Below are 17,432 nucleotides of genomic sequence, written 5' to 3'. Positions count from 1 at the left end.
ATGTCGATGATTTCTGAGATGATTCAGTGATAACACAAAGAACTAGAACAGCACCAGCGCTCATATCTCCTCCAACTGGAGAAATCAATTTTAAACTCACTATAACCGTTTTTTTATTTATATTTGCATCAAATTGGACTCACTCGTAAATATCAGTATTATGTCTATCTCGCAATGTTTAAGAAACTTAAAAAACATTCCTGTATCCGCCCTCTTATCCGGATCCGCAACCAAATTGTCCACACTTTGCTGACAACACACATTAAGGGGTTAAAACATAACCTCCCACTGGAGGTGAAAGTAGATGCTGAAAAGTGGCAACATTTAATATGCTGGAGATGTGCATGCTGACAGGCACTTGGAGCTCGGTCCTCTTCAGGCAGCATCAAGAGCTGTATGCTGATCTGTGAAGAGCAGGAGACAGTGATATGATAAATTACTCTCATGCCATAAAGTTGTAAACACTTCACGTTATAGTATATCATTTTGCATATTGTCACCACTGGCTGAAAGCAAATGATTAAATATGTTTATTTGAACTAAATCCAACAACTAGACGAAAACAAAAGGCATGAGACGTGTCAGTTAATCAGTCGTGTCAGCGAGTCTCCATGAATAGTGGTGTGAAATGTAGGAGGAACAAAACTACATGCAGGGAGTGTGGAGCATCGAGGAGCAGAGTCCCCCCCACCCCACCCCACCCCCCACCCCTTCCTGGTTAGCATGGCAAAGGGCCTGTGCTCTTATATACGACTGGGCATCGGCAAAACACAAAAAAACAAAGACAAACACAAAACCAAGCAGCCCAAAGAGATAAATCACACTTTTAACACAAAAAAAGGGAAAATAAGAAAATACATCCCCTGAAAAAAAACAATATTTTCGAAGTAGTTCCTTTATGCGGATATATTTTTTTACACTATGATTTCAGTACCTTATTACTATACCTACACATAATGCAAATAGTTTATGTGGGATGTCATTTTATGTAGAGATCAAATACTGTTCAGCAATAGTGTGAGAATCCATCTCACCTACATGTTTCCTTGCCTTTCCATGTTCCCTGAGTCACAACAACACAATCCTCCTGAGAAAGAACATCAAGCTTGAGTAGCTGCCACTCCACGCTTTTTTTTTGTCTTCTGCGTTTCCTTTCTTTTCTGCATTCACCTTCACCCCTCCTTTTTCGGTCTTTCTGCTGGAGTCTCTGCCAGAACTGCACACAACAAAACTGACAGTTTGATAAAACATATGCTGGTCGTGGGTTGTTGGATCTGAGCACATGGAAAATTATGCTAATGTATGGCCCTGAAACATCTCAGCTCTGAGATTCCAATGCATGTTGAGGATTATCCCACTAATCCATTTTTATTCATTAATCCAAAAAGACGGAGGATTTACTAGATCGCTATACATCTGTGTTTTTAAGTTGAGAACGTGTCGGGGCAGTTGAGTGAAGGATCAGAGGATGTTCCCCTCGTGCCTCCGGAACCCGAGGAGCCGCTTCTGGACATCTGCAGCCCGTGCACCCCTTGCTCCATCACGTCCTCCATTGTGGTTCGCATTTCCGAGGAGGAGCGGCAGAAGTATGAGGAGGAGATCCGCAGGCTGTACAAACAGCTGGACGATAAGGTGATGAATGGCTGCCGCATGAGGACAATTTGTGAGCATGAATTTAGAGCTGATTACACACCATGGTTGGACCTTTTGATAGCGGTATGCACCCATGAATACAAAGAGCCTATAATACATGTATTATGCATGTTAATGAATTCAGCTTGTGACATCCAGTGACTAATGTAGATAGTCTTAGGAATTGGTTTTGTGTGGAAGTAGTAATTTCCAACGTAAAAAGCTCAAGTTTTCATTTATTTAACACATCATATCCTCAATGCACGTGTACGCCGAGCACAGAGCTGTCGTTTGGTTGCTTTGTTCACCAGATTGTACATTAACTTTGCAACAGTTGTGTCAATGTGTCTTTACTTTCTCTTTCCTTTACAATGCATAATTTGTGTGCATAAAATAACCACGTGTTTAGGAAAGGACGTTTGTGGATGCACATATTGTGAAGGGAGATCCATGGAAATGCATATATTAACTTTTTCCCCTCCACTTATGCAGTATAGTGGCAATTATACAACTGATCTGGGATATTAAATGATGCATCTAAGTGTATTTCGACACAGGACATCATCTACTTTCTATTAGATCTATTAGTTTATCCACTGTCATATGCATGATCATTTTAACACAGACTTCTCATCCTGCTTTTTGAACAATCATTGACACACACTTATTTTTCCTTATTTCATCGATGGTTAGATTTGATTAATGTTTTTCCTGAATATCTATGAAGTGTTTTGATTGTAAAAAGTTTACAATATGACAAAGTATTTCTACTCTACCGGTATACATAATACTGTTAATGAACTGTGCATATTTAATGTGCCTCTTCACCACCAAAGGACGATGAGATCAACCACCAGAGCCAGATGGTGGAGAAGCTGAAGGAACAGATGCTCGACCAGGAGGAGGTAAAAGACCTTGGTTTTAAATCCTTTCATCAGTTTAGTTAAACGACCCAACAGTAGGCTGCATGTCTGCAAATGTGGCAGACTCACCCTTCAAGTCAGTCGCTGGAGATTTTATGTCAAAAGTGAGACAAAAGAATGATTTTCCGGTGCCAGCAAGCAATTTAATAACATTAGGGGGCCATTTTGTAACAATGCGTGTATTTGGGTGTTAATCATTAGCCTAAAAATTGAATCCAGCATTCGATAAATTAATGACATTTATGGAGAACAGAAGAAGTCCTAGTATGGAACCCTGGTGCACACCTTTGTATGCAGCACATACAATATGTTGTGACAGGGTATGATCTTTGTTATTGCAAAGACCTAATGTGTTTTGCCCCTTTACCACGTACATTTCTTGTGACACTTGGAGAGTAATCAGACTCAAATGCAGAGAGCACTGAGGACACCAGGGTTTGCGATAAACTCACAGTCACGATGATCAGACTTGAGTTGTCAGTCCCGCGAAGGAAGCTGCAAAAACCTAGATCACACACAGGGAAACAGAACTAAAAGCCACTGCACATGAGGGTAACAAGACAATCTGGCAGGAAATGAAGGGGTTTCTTGGCAGTCAGGGCTGGGACACGACGCTAATAAGGTGGTAGGCAATGGAGATGGTAATGGTTCCGTGAGCCAGGAAGTACAAAGACAGGAGATGTTAATGACCCCAAAAAACAGGCAGTGGAAAATTGCAGAAACTTATCAGGATGTTACATTTCTATAGCAAACAGGCTTTTCCTTCTGTTTATGTAACTTGAAAACAAGCATTTAGAAAACTACCACTATGAAGTATTTACAAACAGTATTTACACCTGTGTTAACAAAAGTGGCTGAGCAGGTTGTTTAAATAACCCAAACAGGCTTTGTCACAAAGCCCATTACCAAGTAAAAAGACTTTGCATTTGCGAAATGGGTTCATTCATATTCCAAAATGGTCCTGCGGGGCGTTGAGCTGATGTGATCGTAACTTTCCCACCTTAGTTTGTGTGCAGCAACGCAATTCTACATCCATTTGGCTAAACAGAATCTGTGTCTGTTTTCTGAAGTGCAAAACTGCTGGCACCCTGGGCAGAGCAACCTCTCCACTTAATGGCATCCTTTCAGTGGAATGACCCACAGTGGGCTGCGGCAGTGCGGGTAGAAGCAAACACTGTGGTGGCAAAATAATGCAAGCTCCTACGGTTACAAGTAATACTCCACGATGAGTATTTCAAAAATGCTTTTAAACTGATAAATCACTCTATTGCTTATCTCTTATGACCCAGTGTGCGACACAAATCTCAGTTATGTTCCTTTGAAACCCAGCAGCTGTGAATTGTGAATAATGAAGACACTGCTTTTGGATAAAATATTCATGTAAATTTGCATCGTATTTTAGAACCCAATATCGTTTACTCACCGTTTATACTTAACACTTCCATTTGCTATGCCCCACAGCTCTTAGCCTCGTCCAGGGGCGACAGTGAGAAGGTGCAGTCAGAGCTCGGCAGGCTGCAGACGGAGAACCATTCTGCCAAGGCGGAGGTGAAGGAGGTCCTGCAGGCCCTGGAGGAGCTGGCTGTCAACTACGACCAGAAGAGCCTGGAGGTCTTAGAGAAGAGCATGCAGAACAAGCTGCTGGCTGAAGAGTTTGAAAAGAAAATGGTGGGTCATAGTTAATATGTTATACCGCAACGCTATATGTGTGAATATGTTGGCAGAGAGAAATTCAAACAGAAACGATCCTCCAAGCTCAATCAAATGCTGTCATATGAGAAATAAAAGGGAACTTACTGGTATAAAAAAATTGGCCTAATGTGAATTTAAGCCCCTATCTTTCAAGAGTTTGTAGATGTAGGGCTTCAAAATCCAATTAGGGAGATAGTGTGTGGAAGTGGAGAGCTGTGAGATAGAAGAAATAATTATAATTGTTCTGCCCGTGCAGCCTTGAACAGATGCATAAATATTGGGGGGAAATAGTTGGGAGTCGAAAAGCTTTGAAGAAAGTAGTCCATTGGCTGCCTCAGTGGATATAAGAAAAGTGAAGGTCTTTTGTTTCGTGGTCGATCCACTAATCAAAAACTTGACAAAAAGCCACAAGTTGTCTGATTTACACCAAATTACAGCACTTGTGTTGCTGTGGCTTTAACCTGAATTCAAACTGGCACCCATGACAAACTGTGTATTAACAGATTCATCTGACTTGAGGCCTGGTGTTTTTCATTATAAGCAAAAACTAGAAGACGCTGGCAGCAGCAGTCACAGAAGCACATTCCTCTTGATCGAGGTCAGTATTCAAAGTCATCTCAGAATTCCTCGCTGTGATTTTTGACTGAATAGCTTGTTTGCTTGAGGGAAGTCGTCGGCACTGTCAAAGATTGAATTAGAGTTAATTAAATCCGGCAAAGTTTATCATCAAAGCGTGGGAAATTCTGTTATTAATGAATATTTGGCTTTTAGGAAAGCAGGCCTTGCAGGGACTTTGTTCTGTTTCATTTACAGTCGCACACGCTCTTGTCCGTTTTCAAGGCTTTCACAAATCTTAAACTGCATTTGTTGGCTGCGATAAAATTAATTAATTTTACTTTTGAGATTTTTAGATCTTTTTTGTTGATTTCTCTGAGCTATTTGCATTGTTTTGATATCACATATGTCATATATGTCTCATGTTTTGACAACTCAACAGTTCTTTAGTCACAGTCTACTCAACCACTCATATACAGTGTACATGAATATTTAATATTACAGAGAGTTTTCAAAATATCATGATAACCTGCCAGCCCCCTACATTTAAAATATATGGATAATTTGGCTATTTAGTAGATAATCACATTCCGAGTTTTAGAACTACAGTTCCCGTAATGGTTTGGGGATTACAGTTAATCTCCCAGCTACTTGTTTGGTGCATTTAATTCAATAGACAGTTATTGAAAGGGAGGAGAAATACCCAACAGTCTCCTGAAGCTGCACCAAATTACACTCATAAATATCTGTCCCGTAAATGGGTCCGATAGCTTCTTCCCTGATCCACACCTCATGTAGTTTTAGTGAAATGTTGGCTAACCAAATCCTTGGCGGAGGTGAAAATTCAAATAGAGATAGATCTAAAAGAGACACCTCTGGCAGAGCTGGTCAATCCTTAATAAAGTTATTGTCCCCGGCCCAGTGGACTGGGTCGACCGTTATTCAACTTCTTAAAGCCTCTTCAATATTTCACGCACCGTTTTACCATCCGCCACCGTGTCCTCTCCTCCCTCTCTGTCTTTCCCTGTCCAGATATTGATGAAAGGAGTCGACAGTGTAACTACACTGAGTGCCCCCATCAGTTCAGCAACACGCAGCGGAAACCTCTGCTTCTCCTCAATCACGACTATCATATTTCACTTGGCAGGTCGCTTGTTGTTTCTGACCTCTCACCTGACACTGCGTCTTCTCAGGGATCCCACCTGGCAGTCTGACAGGATGTGACAGGGAACGAGAAACTAGAGAGCAAAAAAAAACGATAATCCCAGTCTCTCTGGGGCCGTTTCCCAGCTTCCTACGCTCTGACTCTAATTCCACACGCTTTGTCTCGGCGGTGAGATGCAGAGATTGGATCACACAATGAACGGCGTCACATTGAGACAGTGGAAAGTCCTCTCTTCTTTTGCAGGAGGGCCACTGTTCACTGTTCACTGTCATTCATCTGCTCCTTTGAGCCTGTCCCTTCATCCATCAGTCTACTTAAGCCCATTTCTATCATGAGGATTACCACCATTCATCATTTGAACCAACCTGCGAGGAATCACGTCATAAATCTCCCTTCAACTAAACCGAACATGTTTCGTCGACCTTGCATCTCCTATTTTACTTGTTCGTAAAATAATTGATTTCAGTTAAATAATGTGATAACTTTTACGCTGTTAATGTTTTGACATGACAAGTGACCTGGAAAATGGTCACAGGGCTTGAAGGTAATGAAGGAGAAGAAGATGGAGAGGTGGATTAAGGGGTAAATGTGACTGCGTTTAAAACAGGTGTTTAATGGGGCTTCCAATCGACTTGGTGATTCATGGGCAGTAATCTAAAAACTGCCACTAAAATGAAGGACATTATTTCTCCGATAAGAGATCATCCATTTACTTTAATAAGTATTTAATGTGTGTTTTCAACAAGAGTAAAAACCCTTAAGCTTGAGTTTTCCCATTTTAAATTATTACATTTTTGCTTGTCTACTCGTGATCACAGGAAACCACTGATCCAAGACCAGGGTTCCATCTATCAATGACGACACCGAGGTCATTTATCAATTAACGTCTGAATTAAAAAAAAAATATTTACACATGGTTGGTTTTGAAGGCTTTAATAAATATACAGTTAAATAAAAAAATAAAATGGAGGATTTAGTATTTCTCCACTCCGATTATAACCTGGCACTGTCGACAAGCCCTCTAGAGTGTAAGTACATGTTAATAATGTTCATAAAACCTTTAAATAATTGGACCTACTGTATACATTATTAACTAGAATTGCACTCAGTAGAGCTCTTTCCTCCACCAAGACCCATCAGCGCCCTTATAATTAAAGAACCCTTGTAGCTAAGGCCCCCCCCCCCCCCCCCATGAAACCTCATTTATATCCACTGTTCTTATTTGAGTCCTCAGGACCTTGCAAACACTCAACGATACCAGCCCCCTACATGGGTGTGATTTTTTCCATCAAGGTTCATGCACCACCTCTTAAAGAAATCCACGAAAATGGTGTAAAAAGGAAATGTTAGAAACAGTAGAAAAAGGAATGGCAATTTTGCAGTCGAAGAATTTGCTTACAAATACAGTACAAATCCCTGCACTGCCCTTCTTTCAGCTACATTTCATTAAACCTGTAGGACATCGATCAAATCCAAATTGCTTCATTGTGCTCGAGGCAACAGCGTTGTGTAGAAGCTACCGCCTGTACAAAATGGAGAAGGAAAAAGGAAGCTCCATCTTTCATTGTCCCAGATCCTTTCATCCGGCATCGAAGCCATCAGCCTCTGTCTCAGAAGTTTATTGATTTGTAATTTAGCAGCCATTACATCGCGCTACTTGAATTTCTTGGATGAGTGTGGAGGTTAAAGTGTGTCCCAGCTGTGTGTGCTCTCAGGTTAAAGGGCTCTCAGTCTCCATCCTCCCCCACACAATATTCTCCCACTTCATCATTCCCCTGTGTTTTCATGTCTCCGCCGGGTCTTCTCCCTCTCGCTAATCTGTTTTCTCGCACACAACACACAACCTCATTTGTTCATTCCCTTTCTCACTCCTCTCATCCCATTAGGGTCACCTGGTGGCCTCGGAGGCGGAGCTGTCCCGCATCCAGGAAGTGAGCAGCCACCAGAGGAAACGCATCGCTGAGATTCTCAACGGGCTCATGAAGGACCTGAGCGAGTTCAGCACCATCGTCGGAAACAAGGACATCAAGCTGGTGAGTGGAGCAGAGGCCGCAGGTTTCCAGACAGTATCGCTCATCAAAGATTTTGCCAAGGAACCAACGGAGTCAAATCTGGGACCACTGAAATAAAACGCCTTGTGTTTCTGTTAAAAAATGAGAAAGTACTTTGTTGCATTTTAAGCCTCTTTTCTTAAACCTTTAAATCCCGGTCTTTCCCTAGTATCAAAGCAAGAAAAAAAATGTTAAATATTTAGGCCAAACGGATTCAGTTTTCACAGAAAAGTCTCATGGCCAAAGTTTTAACAGTTGAAAATCAGTTCTCAAACCAGAATCAGTGTAACTTGATATTTACCGTGAAAGCAGTGGTAAATATGTATCACTTGCCTCATGGTACTCAAATTAAAAATGTTTTGTTCTATGTATTCTCCAAAATGTTAAACTCATTCGGTAAAGAATTGCCACGTAGCCCACAGCTATAATAGCTCATGTACATAATTGATTATATTTCCTGGTATAAATAGCCATATATTCCCAGTGAGTGACCAAGAGAGGGACTAAACACCAAGCAGAAAGTTTTAAATTTCACACTCTACATCGTTTATATTCCTTATATTTAATGTGCCTGTTCCAAAGCATCACTAAAGCGTTTATGAAGTCTTAACTATGACACATGAAGTTGGTTTATAAGCATATCACGATCATCTATAAGGATGGATAGATTCTGATGTGCAAGTTCATTTCAAAGCACCTGCTAAATGATGATGTCAAGCTAATGCAAAGTGCCTGAGAGAGTGCTCGTGAAATGCCCCCCGCTTCTTCAGCCCCCCTGCTGTCTTTAAATCATAACCAGAGATGTCTCCTCCACTTTCAACCCCCCCCACCCCCCCCCCCTTTATCCCCAGCCCATGGAGCTCACGGGCGTGATCGAAGAGGAGTTCACCGTGGCTCGCCTCTACATCAGCAAGATAAAGTCCGAGGTGAAGTCCATGGTGAAGCGCTGCCGCCACCTGGAGAACCTCCAGATGGATTGTCACCGCAAGATGGAGGAGACAGGACGAGAGCTGTCCTCGTGTCACCTCCTCATTTCACAGGTGAAAATAAGAACCGGAGAAGCTGAACATGTTGGCATCAGAAGCTTCTTACTCAGATTTTTTAAGCACTGTGGGTTTTGCATTCTATACGTTAATGTGATTGCCTGAGGCCTTCGTGGTGTTAATTTGACTCTCCCTTGAAAATGAAGTTTCCTCATGAATAGGGATCATAAATCCTCGGTGTAAACGATATATCGACGAGGGAAAAGCACCTTATCCTCGGTGTAGAGGTGGGTAGCGGACCTTTGCTCATTAGTATCCTTTCTGCATCTATAACAATGTTATTTGACTTTCAGCATGGGGCAAAGATCCGCTCTCTTACGGAGTACATGCAGAACGTGGAGCTGAAGAAGAGGCAGCTGGAGGACAGCTACGACTCTCTGAGCGAGGAGCTGGCCAAAGTCCAAGCTCAAGGTGAAGTAGACCCACGTGTTACTGTGGAAGAGTTGTACTAGCAGGTCGTAGCTCCCTCGCAATGTCAAACATCAAATCCTCAGAGGAACACAGACATCAACGTCTTAGTGGTGCTAAAGGAAAAGTCCTTTATCATCAGGACACCATGAATTTCTGTATGAATAGTACTTCAAAACCAATCGAGCAGAGTTTGAGATATCTCATTGGAAAAATGACATTTGCAACCTGCTGGTGGAATTTCTGGAGAGAGGCAGAATCATCAGCATTCAAACACTTGGCATCGTGAATATATTTAATATTTCATGAGATTCCATTAAAAATTTGTTAGATATTTCTCTCTGTACCCAAGTGGTGGAACATTGGACCATGCACAGAGCATTACTGTGACTAAAAAGATAAACTACCAACTTATGTAAAAGCTTTTGGGTGAAATCTTGCCAATCATGTAGTTCAAATATGTATACTGCACACGTGGCCAGTTTAGTGCGTATGAAATAAGTACTGCATTTGTAACAAAAGTGTTTGAGTTATATCTTATCTATGAAAATACCAAACTTAGAGAAATTTGAGTAGATTAATGCGAAAAACTGCAGTTTTATGACTGAAAAATCCGGCGAAATACCAGGCTTCAGGAACAAGTCGGATGAACAATAAAACTCTCAGCTAAATATAAATTCACAGAGATTAGACCTTTAAACCAGCAAAGTCTTCCAACTGATAATATGACATTTTGCTGACAGGTTTTAAATCATAAATGATGCTCTGCTAAACACTGCAGGACTTTTGTTACCCACTGCACAGTGAAGGACGCTGCAAACACTAATCTACATTGTAAATTTAGCTGAATTGCTGACTTGCCACGCCAAAGTCACATTTCATGTTAATGTTCTGACACAGTCAAACAAAATCACGTCTAAACAAAAGGAAATCTAAACAGACAACAAATCTGTCTTAGCTCCAGGATGCTGAGGGGAACTGGGAGGAACAGCTTCCCAGTTTAGTGTTATTGGCATTAATGGGTTTGAGTTTTCAGCCGGTGCCAGAAGCCTTTCTATTCTGTCAAGAGGGAGGAAAAAATGGGTAAATGCTAATGAACAGTTCAGGCTCCAGAACATTTAACAGCACCAGCAATAATGGTTCATTTGAAATTAGTGCAGGGTTCAGCTGACCGCAGACTGTCCCCCAGGGCACTGACACAATTCAGGCCAAAGGCAAATCGAGCTAAAGGCGATGGAAGTCATTCTTCCCGAGGAGAGCCACCGAGCTGTGATAAGTAACCCGTGGATTTCAGGGCAGCTAAATCAATTCCATCCCCACTCCAAAGCTGCGCCAGGCACTCCTCCAGTTATTACAGAAGTAGATAAATACAGTGTGCTGCGGGTCACGTTAGGCGCGCTCGTAATTTCATCAGCAGACAAACAGGAACAGCGGTGAGCAAACAACAGATCAGATCATCGTGATGCAGTAGCTGTCACCTGTGATAATAGATCATATCACACCCAAGGCATGACGAGGGCCACGCTGACCTCGCCGTGAGCACCGAGCGTGTGCCGTCAATGTCAGCTCGCTGCCACCTCTTCCATCTACATCAGTGTGCTCCTCGCTTTTATCTTCCCATCTTCTTCCTCCCCCTTTTCTCCTTCTTCTCTCTCTTCCCATCGACCTCTCATTGTCTCCCCTCTCCTACATGTGTGTTTCAGAGAGCGTGTCACAGATGACCAGTGGCAAGAACCCGACGTCTGTCCTGGACTGCAGCGATATAAAGGTAGCCATGACTACAGCGAGAGGAAACTGGTGTGGTCACGTTTTATGGCGCCTCGGCACTCAGCTGACTGCGGACGTGCATGTGTGGATGTGCATCTGTTATGGCACTTAAGTGTCAGTAGGCTGCGTCTGTGCCGCTGCTGCATGGGTGCATCAGCGCAAGTGTTTCTGCCTGTAGCTTACTGCAGGGCTGTAAAGGGACAATCTGACATTTGAGGAAAGAGTACAAATCTATTTTCTCCCCATATAGAACGATAAGAAATCCAGTCCGTTTTCCTATTGGGACGAAAAATATACAGCCAGTGGCCCAGTAAGCGCTCTTCCTCTACTTAATCATTCTAAGAGAGGGGGGGAACTGGAGCATGATTGACTTTCATGTAAAGATTTATTTTACCATCTGAAATTGAGTCATTTGGACCAATAAAAGCTGGAAAGTCTGAAATAGCCTCACGATTAAATTATTTATGCCCTTCATGTGTCGAGGGAGGCACTAGGACGTCAGCCGGCTCGTCAAGAGAAAGTGTCAGACAGGCATGATGCCAAATGCCAAACAGGAGAAAGACTCCACTGAGCTATGAGAGCAGACATCTGGAAAAATGGCACGTTTTTCCAGTTCTTTAATGCCACGATGGATCAAGGAAGATATAAGGTGGTAACGATGAGCTACAGAAGCACTACAAGGCAGGTTTTGGTGCCTTATGGCAGAACCAGGGTAGCTGTCTTAATGCTAAGCTAAGACAACATGAAAGAAAGGTTATACTTTTTCATTTTTTACTAAAGCCTAACCTACAATTGAAAAGTCTGAACTCCACAGTTATTCAATTTAAAAATCATAAAAATGGAGAGAAGCAGTAATTACTCTCACTTGAGATCCTGGAAACAGTAAATGTTTGGCTTGGCCATGGGCTGACTTTATGTCACTTAGTTTGTAGATTAAATTGAATTAAGAAAAATGCACCACACGAGAACGCTGAGATCAAAGATATTTAGGGAATTAGATCTTCATTTGTATTTCAAAAGTCCAAATTCCAAATAACAGAATAACCCTGGAGGTCTGGGGTCCCTGGGATTTGCTTCGATAGTCATAAAATAAGCAACACAAGCAGTTTCCAGCTGCTCCTGTACATCTGCTTCTATTTGTGCACATTTTCCACAGTGTGTTTTTCATGTCTGTGTGTGTGTTTGTGGTGTATTTATGTGTGTTCGACAGCTCCGGTTTCATTAGCCATGTCTCGCTTCATTCTTAATGACACAATCTGTTTATGTGTGTGTGTTTAATGCCCTAGTGGCTTTGCATCTCTACATGTGCACTGGTGTGTGTAATTTCCATCTCTCTTGTCATTTTTGTGTACTTTTATTCCCACCTGTGGGTGTTCACTCTCTCTCTCCTTATATAAACCGTGTGTGTCTCTCGCCCCCTCTTGTCGCCCGTCCCTCAGAGGGCTCTGGAGCAGCAGATGGAGTCGCACCGGGAAACGCACAGCAAACAACTTGGCCACCTGCGAGACGAGAGCAACGAGAAGCAGAAGATCATCGACGAGTTAACAGAGTCAGTGCTTCATTATTACTCCTCACCTTCTCTGGTGCACAAGAACAAACACACAAGATTATTTTAAACCACAGATAAATGCACCTAAATATAAAATTAAATGTCATGGAGAAAGCATGTTGATATTCAGGACTAGGCTGTGGTACTATACTGTGCAGGTCATGTATGTGTCCAGAGGCAGAGAGATTGTACTTGGCTCAAATCTGAAATTCAATTCTACCCTCAGAAGCAGTGTGAAGGCTGCAGGGCAGAGCCTCTGTAGGGGCTGAAGCACATTTCCCCACTGGCCCAGGAGTTTTTGGTAACAGCGAAAGAGCAGCTGCAGAGAATCTTTGAATGAATAGACATTTGGGGCAGTGCTGCCGGTACTGCTGGCACAGCCAGATTTGGAAAGGCAGCTTGAAAGTGGATGGATGGATGGATAGATGGATCAATTATAGTATAAGCTTAAATAAAGGAAAAGTATCAAAATAATAAATCAATCGACATTCAATCAATCCATTAATTAAAACTAAATCCAAGTCGCCCATATTCTTAAAAGCCCTGATGCATCTCCACCCATCTTTAGTTTTATCACATGCATTTCACATACAATGAGTCTGTGAGTGAGTTCCTTTTCTTCCTCTTTTTTTTAGCTGTAACCAGCGGCTGCAGCTGGAGCTGGAGCAACTGCACGATGACTTTGAACGTCTCAGGGGCCGAGAACATCACAAGAGCCGGCAGCTGGAGGAACTGACGTGAGTCTCTCCTTTACCGTCCTGGCCGGCTTTCAAACACTTCACCATATGGAGGCCCGGGGGCTGAGCTGCCCCTTTCGATTCACCACTTACATGTCTCCTCTGTCACTCGTCTCCCCTTTGTCTATTTACTTTCCTCTCGCCCGGCAGCTCTGATATTTTATTTACAGCACCCGTCTCTCGGTGTGGAGGGATGCATTCATACGTAGAGTGTGGCTAAAATTAGCTGGAGGCCGACCTCTTCACCCTGTCTGTGCATCTCTCTCTTTCTGTCTCTACCTCTGCATCCCATCATGAGGTTTTGGAACATGGTAGCAGCTGGCAGCCAACAGGCCTCATTCTGGCCTGACCTTTGCAGCATATTGCATCAGATGGCAGCCGGGCACATGCTGCCTTTGTTCTCTTTTCGTTAATTAACCCGATGAAAGTTGTATTTATTGGGATAAAGAATTTTCCACCTCTCTGTCTATCAATAGATTTCTCCACGAGCGACATGAGCAGTCGAAGCAGGACCTCAAAGGGCTGGAGGAGACGGTTGTAAGTCATTATTTGCCGTCACGTTTGACTTGGCTCCCTCGGAGGCCACTGATCCACTAAATGCTCTTTAACTGCTTTAACTGCACCATTTCCTTTCCTTGGCACTGTAGGCCCGCGAGCTGCACAGCCTGCACAACCTCCGCAAGCTTTTTGTTCAAGACCTCACGAGTCGGGTTAGAAAAGTAAGCCAACCTTTATTCCTCCACATAGAACCACTGGAGCCTGAGAACGTGTGACTGTGTGCAGATGATCATTTTGAGATGATGTGTGTTTTCATTGCTCTGTTCCCTAGTTTTTCGGGTTGTCTGTCTGTCCATGCATCCTTTCTTGTGAAAATGATATCTCAAGCATGCCAGAGGGAACCTTTACAAATTTGGTAGAAACGTTTACTTGGATTCAAAGAGGAACTGATTAGATTTTTTGGGTTAAAAGGTCAAAGGTGACATATCATGAACACCTGGAGGGAATTTCATTACATCTAGCACAAATATTCACTTGGGCTAAAAGATGGCCTGATAAGAACTCAGAGGTCAAGATACGGTGACCTCACTGAACTCTTTTAACCCAGTGAATATGTTATTTTAAAGACTTCTGACCAGTTATCATTGCTTTTAGAGATGAATTGATCCGATTTCAGAGGTCAAAGGTCAACTTTTATCAGGGCTGAGTCTGACAATTTTTTTTATGTATGCTGAAACTGTACTGGTTGGTGGAAATTCACAACTGCAATGCGGCATGTCTAGCTTTTCATGTCTCTGTTGTGTCTGTCGACAGAGTGCAGGGATAGGGCCTGATGGGGGATACATCACCCAGAAACAGAAGATTTCCTTCCTTGAAAACAACCTGGACCAGCTTACAAAAGTTCACAAACAGGTAACAACAAGCCGCTGATCTCAGATTATAAATTGTAGAGACTGAGACAAAAAAATGAACACTCTGTCCTCCATCTCTGGATGTGGAACTATTATCTGATTTCCCACAGCCTGGAAGCTTAATTCTCACTGTGCAGCGAGGCGGAGATGTCTTGTCTGAGAAGAATATGAGAAGAGGACAAAAGGAGCGAGTCTGAATGAAATACAGGGCACTGGACACTTTCTGTGCTTCTCCAATGGGCCAAGGGAACATTAGCACCATCATTCATTTTATGCAGCAACTTAGCATGAAAGTCTCCTTGAAAACAGAGCATCAGAAGGTGTTAAACCAAGGTGAAGACGCTGCCTCCCGGGGAAGGAAACCACACGGCATAAAAACTGTTACTCAGATTTGATAAACACAAATGAGTTCATCGTTATACAGGTGCACACGAGCATCCGCAGTCTTTTCCCTCCAGCTGAAACACACAAACCTTGAGCTCGGATGAGACATAACCGTACACGCACCTCACATCCTTCTTGAATATTACTAAATGGACTACAGCAAGTGTTGATGTGCTAAAGGTTCTAGCACACAAAAACACACACACACACACACACAGACACACACACACACAAACACTCTCCCTCTCTCTTTCTCTCGGGCTCCACTGCAGCAGTTTGTCAGGCAGAGAACCAATCCTATAAGTGGCTGCTGGGAGAACCCCATCCCATCTACCACCTGCTGATACTGTGGGAATAGCAGGCGAGAGACATGGCCATAAATCAGCAAACTACCAGAGGAAAGTGATAAGGCTCCAAAAAGACAGGCAGTGGACAGTGCCCCTGCAAACATACACCATCTGTCCATCCGTCCACCCGCACACACATGTCTTGACCTCTTTTGTAATATCACTTACTTCCCATCTGAATTTTTCCTCCATTCTCTCTTGAAGTGCCTCACTACCAATCAATAAAGTGGTGCTGCCAAGCCTCAGGTGGAACTATTGAATCCCTGAGTCCTCCGTCTGCTTTCCCTGTTAAATAACTTTGTCACTTTGCTGAAACCTCAGCCTCTCTGCAGGGGACAGATGAGTTTGCATGATCACGCAGCAGCAGGCTCCGTGGTGCTCAGCCATGGATTTGTCACGTTTGCCTTTCCCTCTTATAGGAAACATGAAGTATTTTCACTAAAGTATACTTTTTGTCCTCGGAAATGATCGGACTATTACTTTAATACTGGTATTCAGAAAGAGATGTGTGCATTCACTGGAACAAAGTCACCTTCAATTTTAAGTATGAAAATGGGAGCGATTTGCTGGTCATCCCAGACAGATCTCAACAATAACTTTTCAATCATTGACATTCCTGAATATTTGGCTCCATCAGCCTGCCCCTGAATGTGAACATCTGGAGGAAAAAAAACAAATGTTAAGGTAATGGGCAGATCTGGCGGGCGTTTCTCAAAAATGTCCGCCAAAAACTGCCGCCGACAGCTGCCGAACTTAAATGATAGAGAGAGAGTATAATTTTGAAGGCTCTCTGTCCGCGGTTACTTTGGTGAAGGCTCCACAAGGCTTATGGGAAATGTGGTTCCGATATCTGCTGCCAACAGACACTGGCAGCGGGACCCGACTAACTGGCTGCTTCATGCCTCGAACAGGCTCCCTGACAAGAAAAGAGTTTTCCAGTGATATGCGTGGATATCCTGTTTCACTCAACCTGGCTTAATGGCTGATAGTAACAGAAAATAAACTCTTGTCACCTCCAAATAATCTGAGTGTGCACACAGCAATCACAGGTCGTGATATTGCTAAATATGAGTGTATTATAAAAGCCGTTTGGGAGTTGGCTCTTATTCCTGAGCCACATGATGTGCCTCACCTCAGAGAGCTCGCGGAAATCCCATTAATACTTAACACGTTGTTGTTGTGTGTGTGTGTTGCAGCTGGTGCGTGACAACTCAGACCTTCGCTGTGAGCTTCCCAAACTGGAGAAACGTCTTCGGTCTACAGCCGAGCGAGTCAAGGCGCTGGAGGGTGCGCTGAAGGAGGCGAAGGAGGGCGCCATGCAGGACCGCTGCCGCTACCAGCAGGAGGTGGAGCGGATCAAAGATGTCATGAGGGCCCGCAATCCCTTCCGCCGGCCCCATGCTGCACAGATCGGTAACGCAAACACCTCATCGGCAGATTTCGCCCTTTTTTAAAACGACTGAGCAGCCACAGCGAGCCGCTATATGTGTCGTTTCAGTAGAATTGATGTAATCAGATCATGATAAGTATCTTCTAATCTCTAGGTGGCCAGTGATCCATTGCATCAATCCATTCAAATCTGATCTGTGGATATTATTAGTTAGTGAGTTATTCCCACACGGCTGTTGAGGACATCGATTGTTTTCTTGTAATCCTCACAACTCAGTCCACAATTGGATCACTCACAGAAACACACACACACACACACACACACACACAGGAATCACTTCTACAACCCCCTTCTGTTTATCTCACTCGCACAAGTGCAAT

General features: G+C 43.1%; 1 protein-coding gene across 1 annotated transcript in view; it reads left to right on the top strand.

The window, feature by feature from the left end:
- Window positions 1-17,432, top strand: part of kif5ab (kinesin family member 5A, b) — a 37,258-nt gene that overhangs the window by 10,629 nt on the left and 9,197 nt on the right. Inside the window, exons 7-19 of the mRNA XM_062397476.1 lie at window positions 1,430-1,632; window positions 2,469-2,537; window positions 4,017-4,223; window positions 7,854-8,000; window positions 8,870-9,058; window positions 9,355-9,472; window positions 11,173-11,237; window positions 12,676-12,785; window positions 13,421-13,522; window positions 13,999-14,059; window positions 14,170-14,241; window positions 14,834-14,932; window positions 16,859-17,075. Of these exons, the coding sequence (XP_062253460.1) occupies window positions 1,430-1,632; window positions 2,469-2,537; window positions 4,017-4,223; window positions 7,854-8,000; window positions 8,870-9,058; window positions 9,355-9,472; window positions 11,173-11,237; window positions 12,676-12,785; window positions 13,421-13,522; window positions 13,999-14,059; window positions 14,170-14,241; window positions 14,834-14,932; window positions 16,859-17,075 (1,659 nt within the window). The remainder of the gene's footprint in view (window positions 1-1,429; window positions 1,633-2,468; window positions 2,538-4,016; window positions 4,224-7,853; window positions 8,001-8,869; window positions 9,059-9,354; window positions 9,473-11,172; window positions 11,238-12,675; window positions 12,786-13,420; window positions 13,523-13,998; window positions 14,060-14,169; window positions 14,242-14,833; window positions 14,933-16,858; window positions 17,076-17,432) is intronic.

The sequence above is a fragment of the Platichthys flesus genome, chromosome 2, assembly GCF_949316205.1.
Source record: "Platichthys flesus chromosome 2, fPlaFle2.1, whole genome shotgun sequence".
NCBI lineage: Eukaryota > Metazoa > Chordata > Actinopteri > Pleuronectiformes > Pleuronectidae > Platichthys > Platichthys flesus.
Note: the sequence above shows the minus strand (reverse complement) of the source record. Positions and strands in the feature narration are given on the sequence as shown.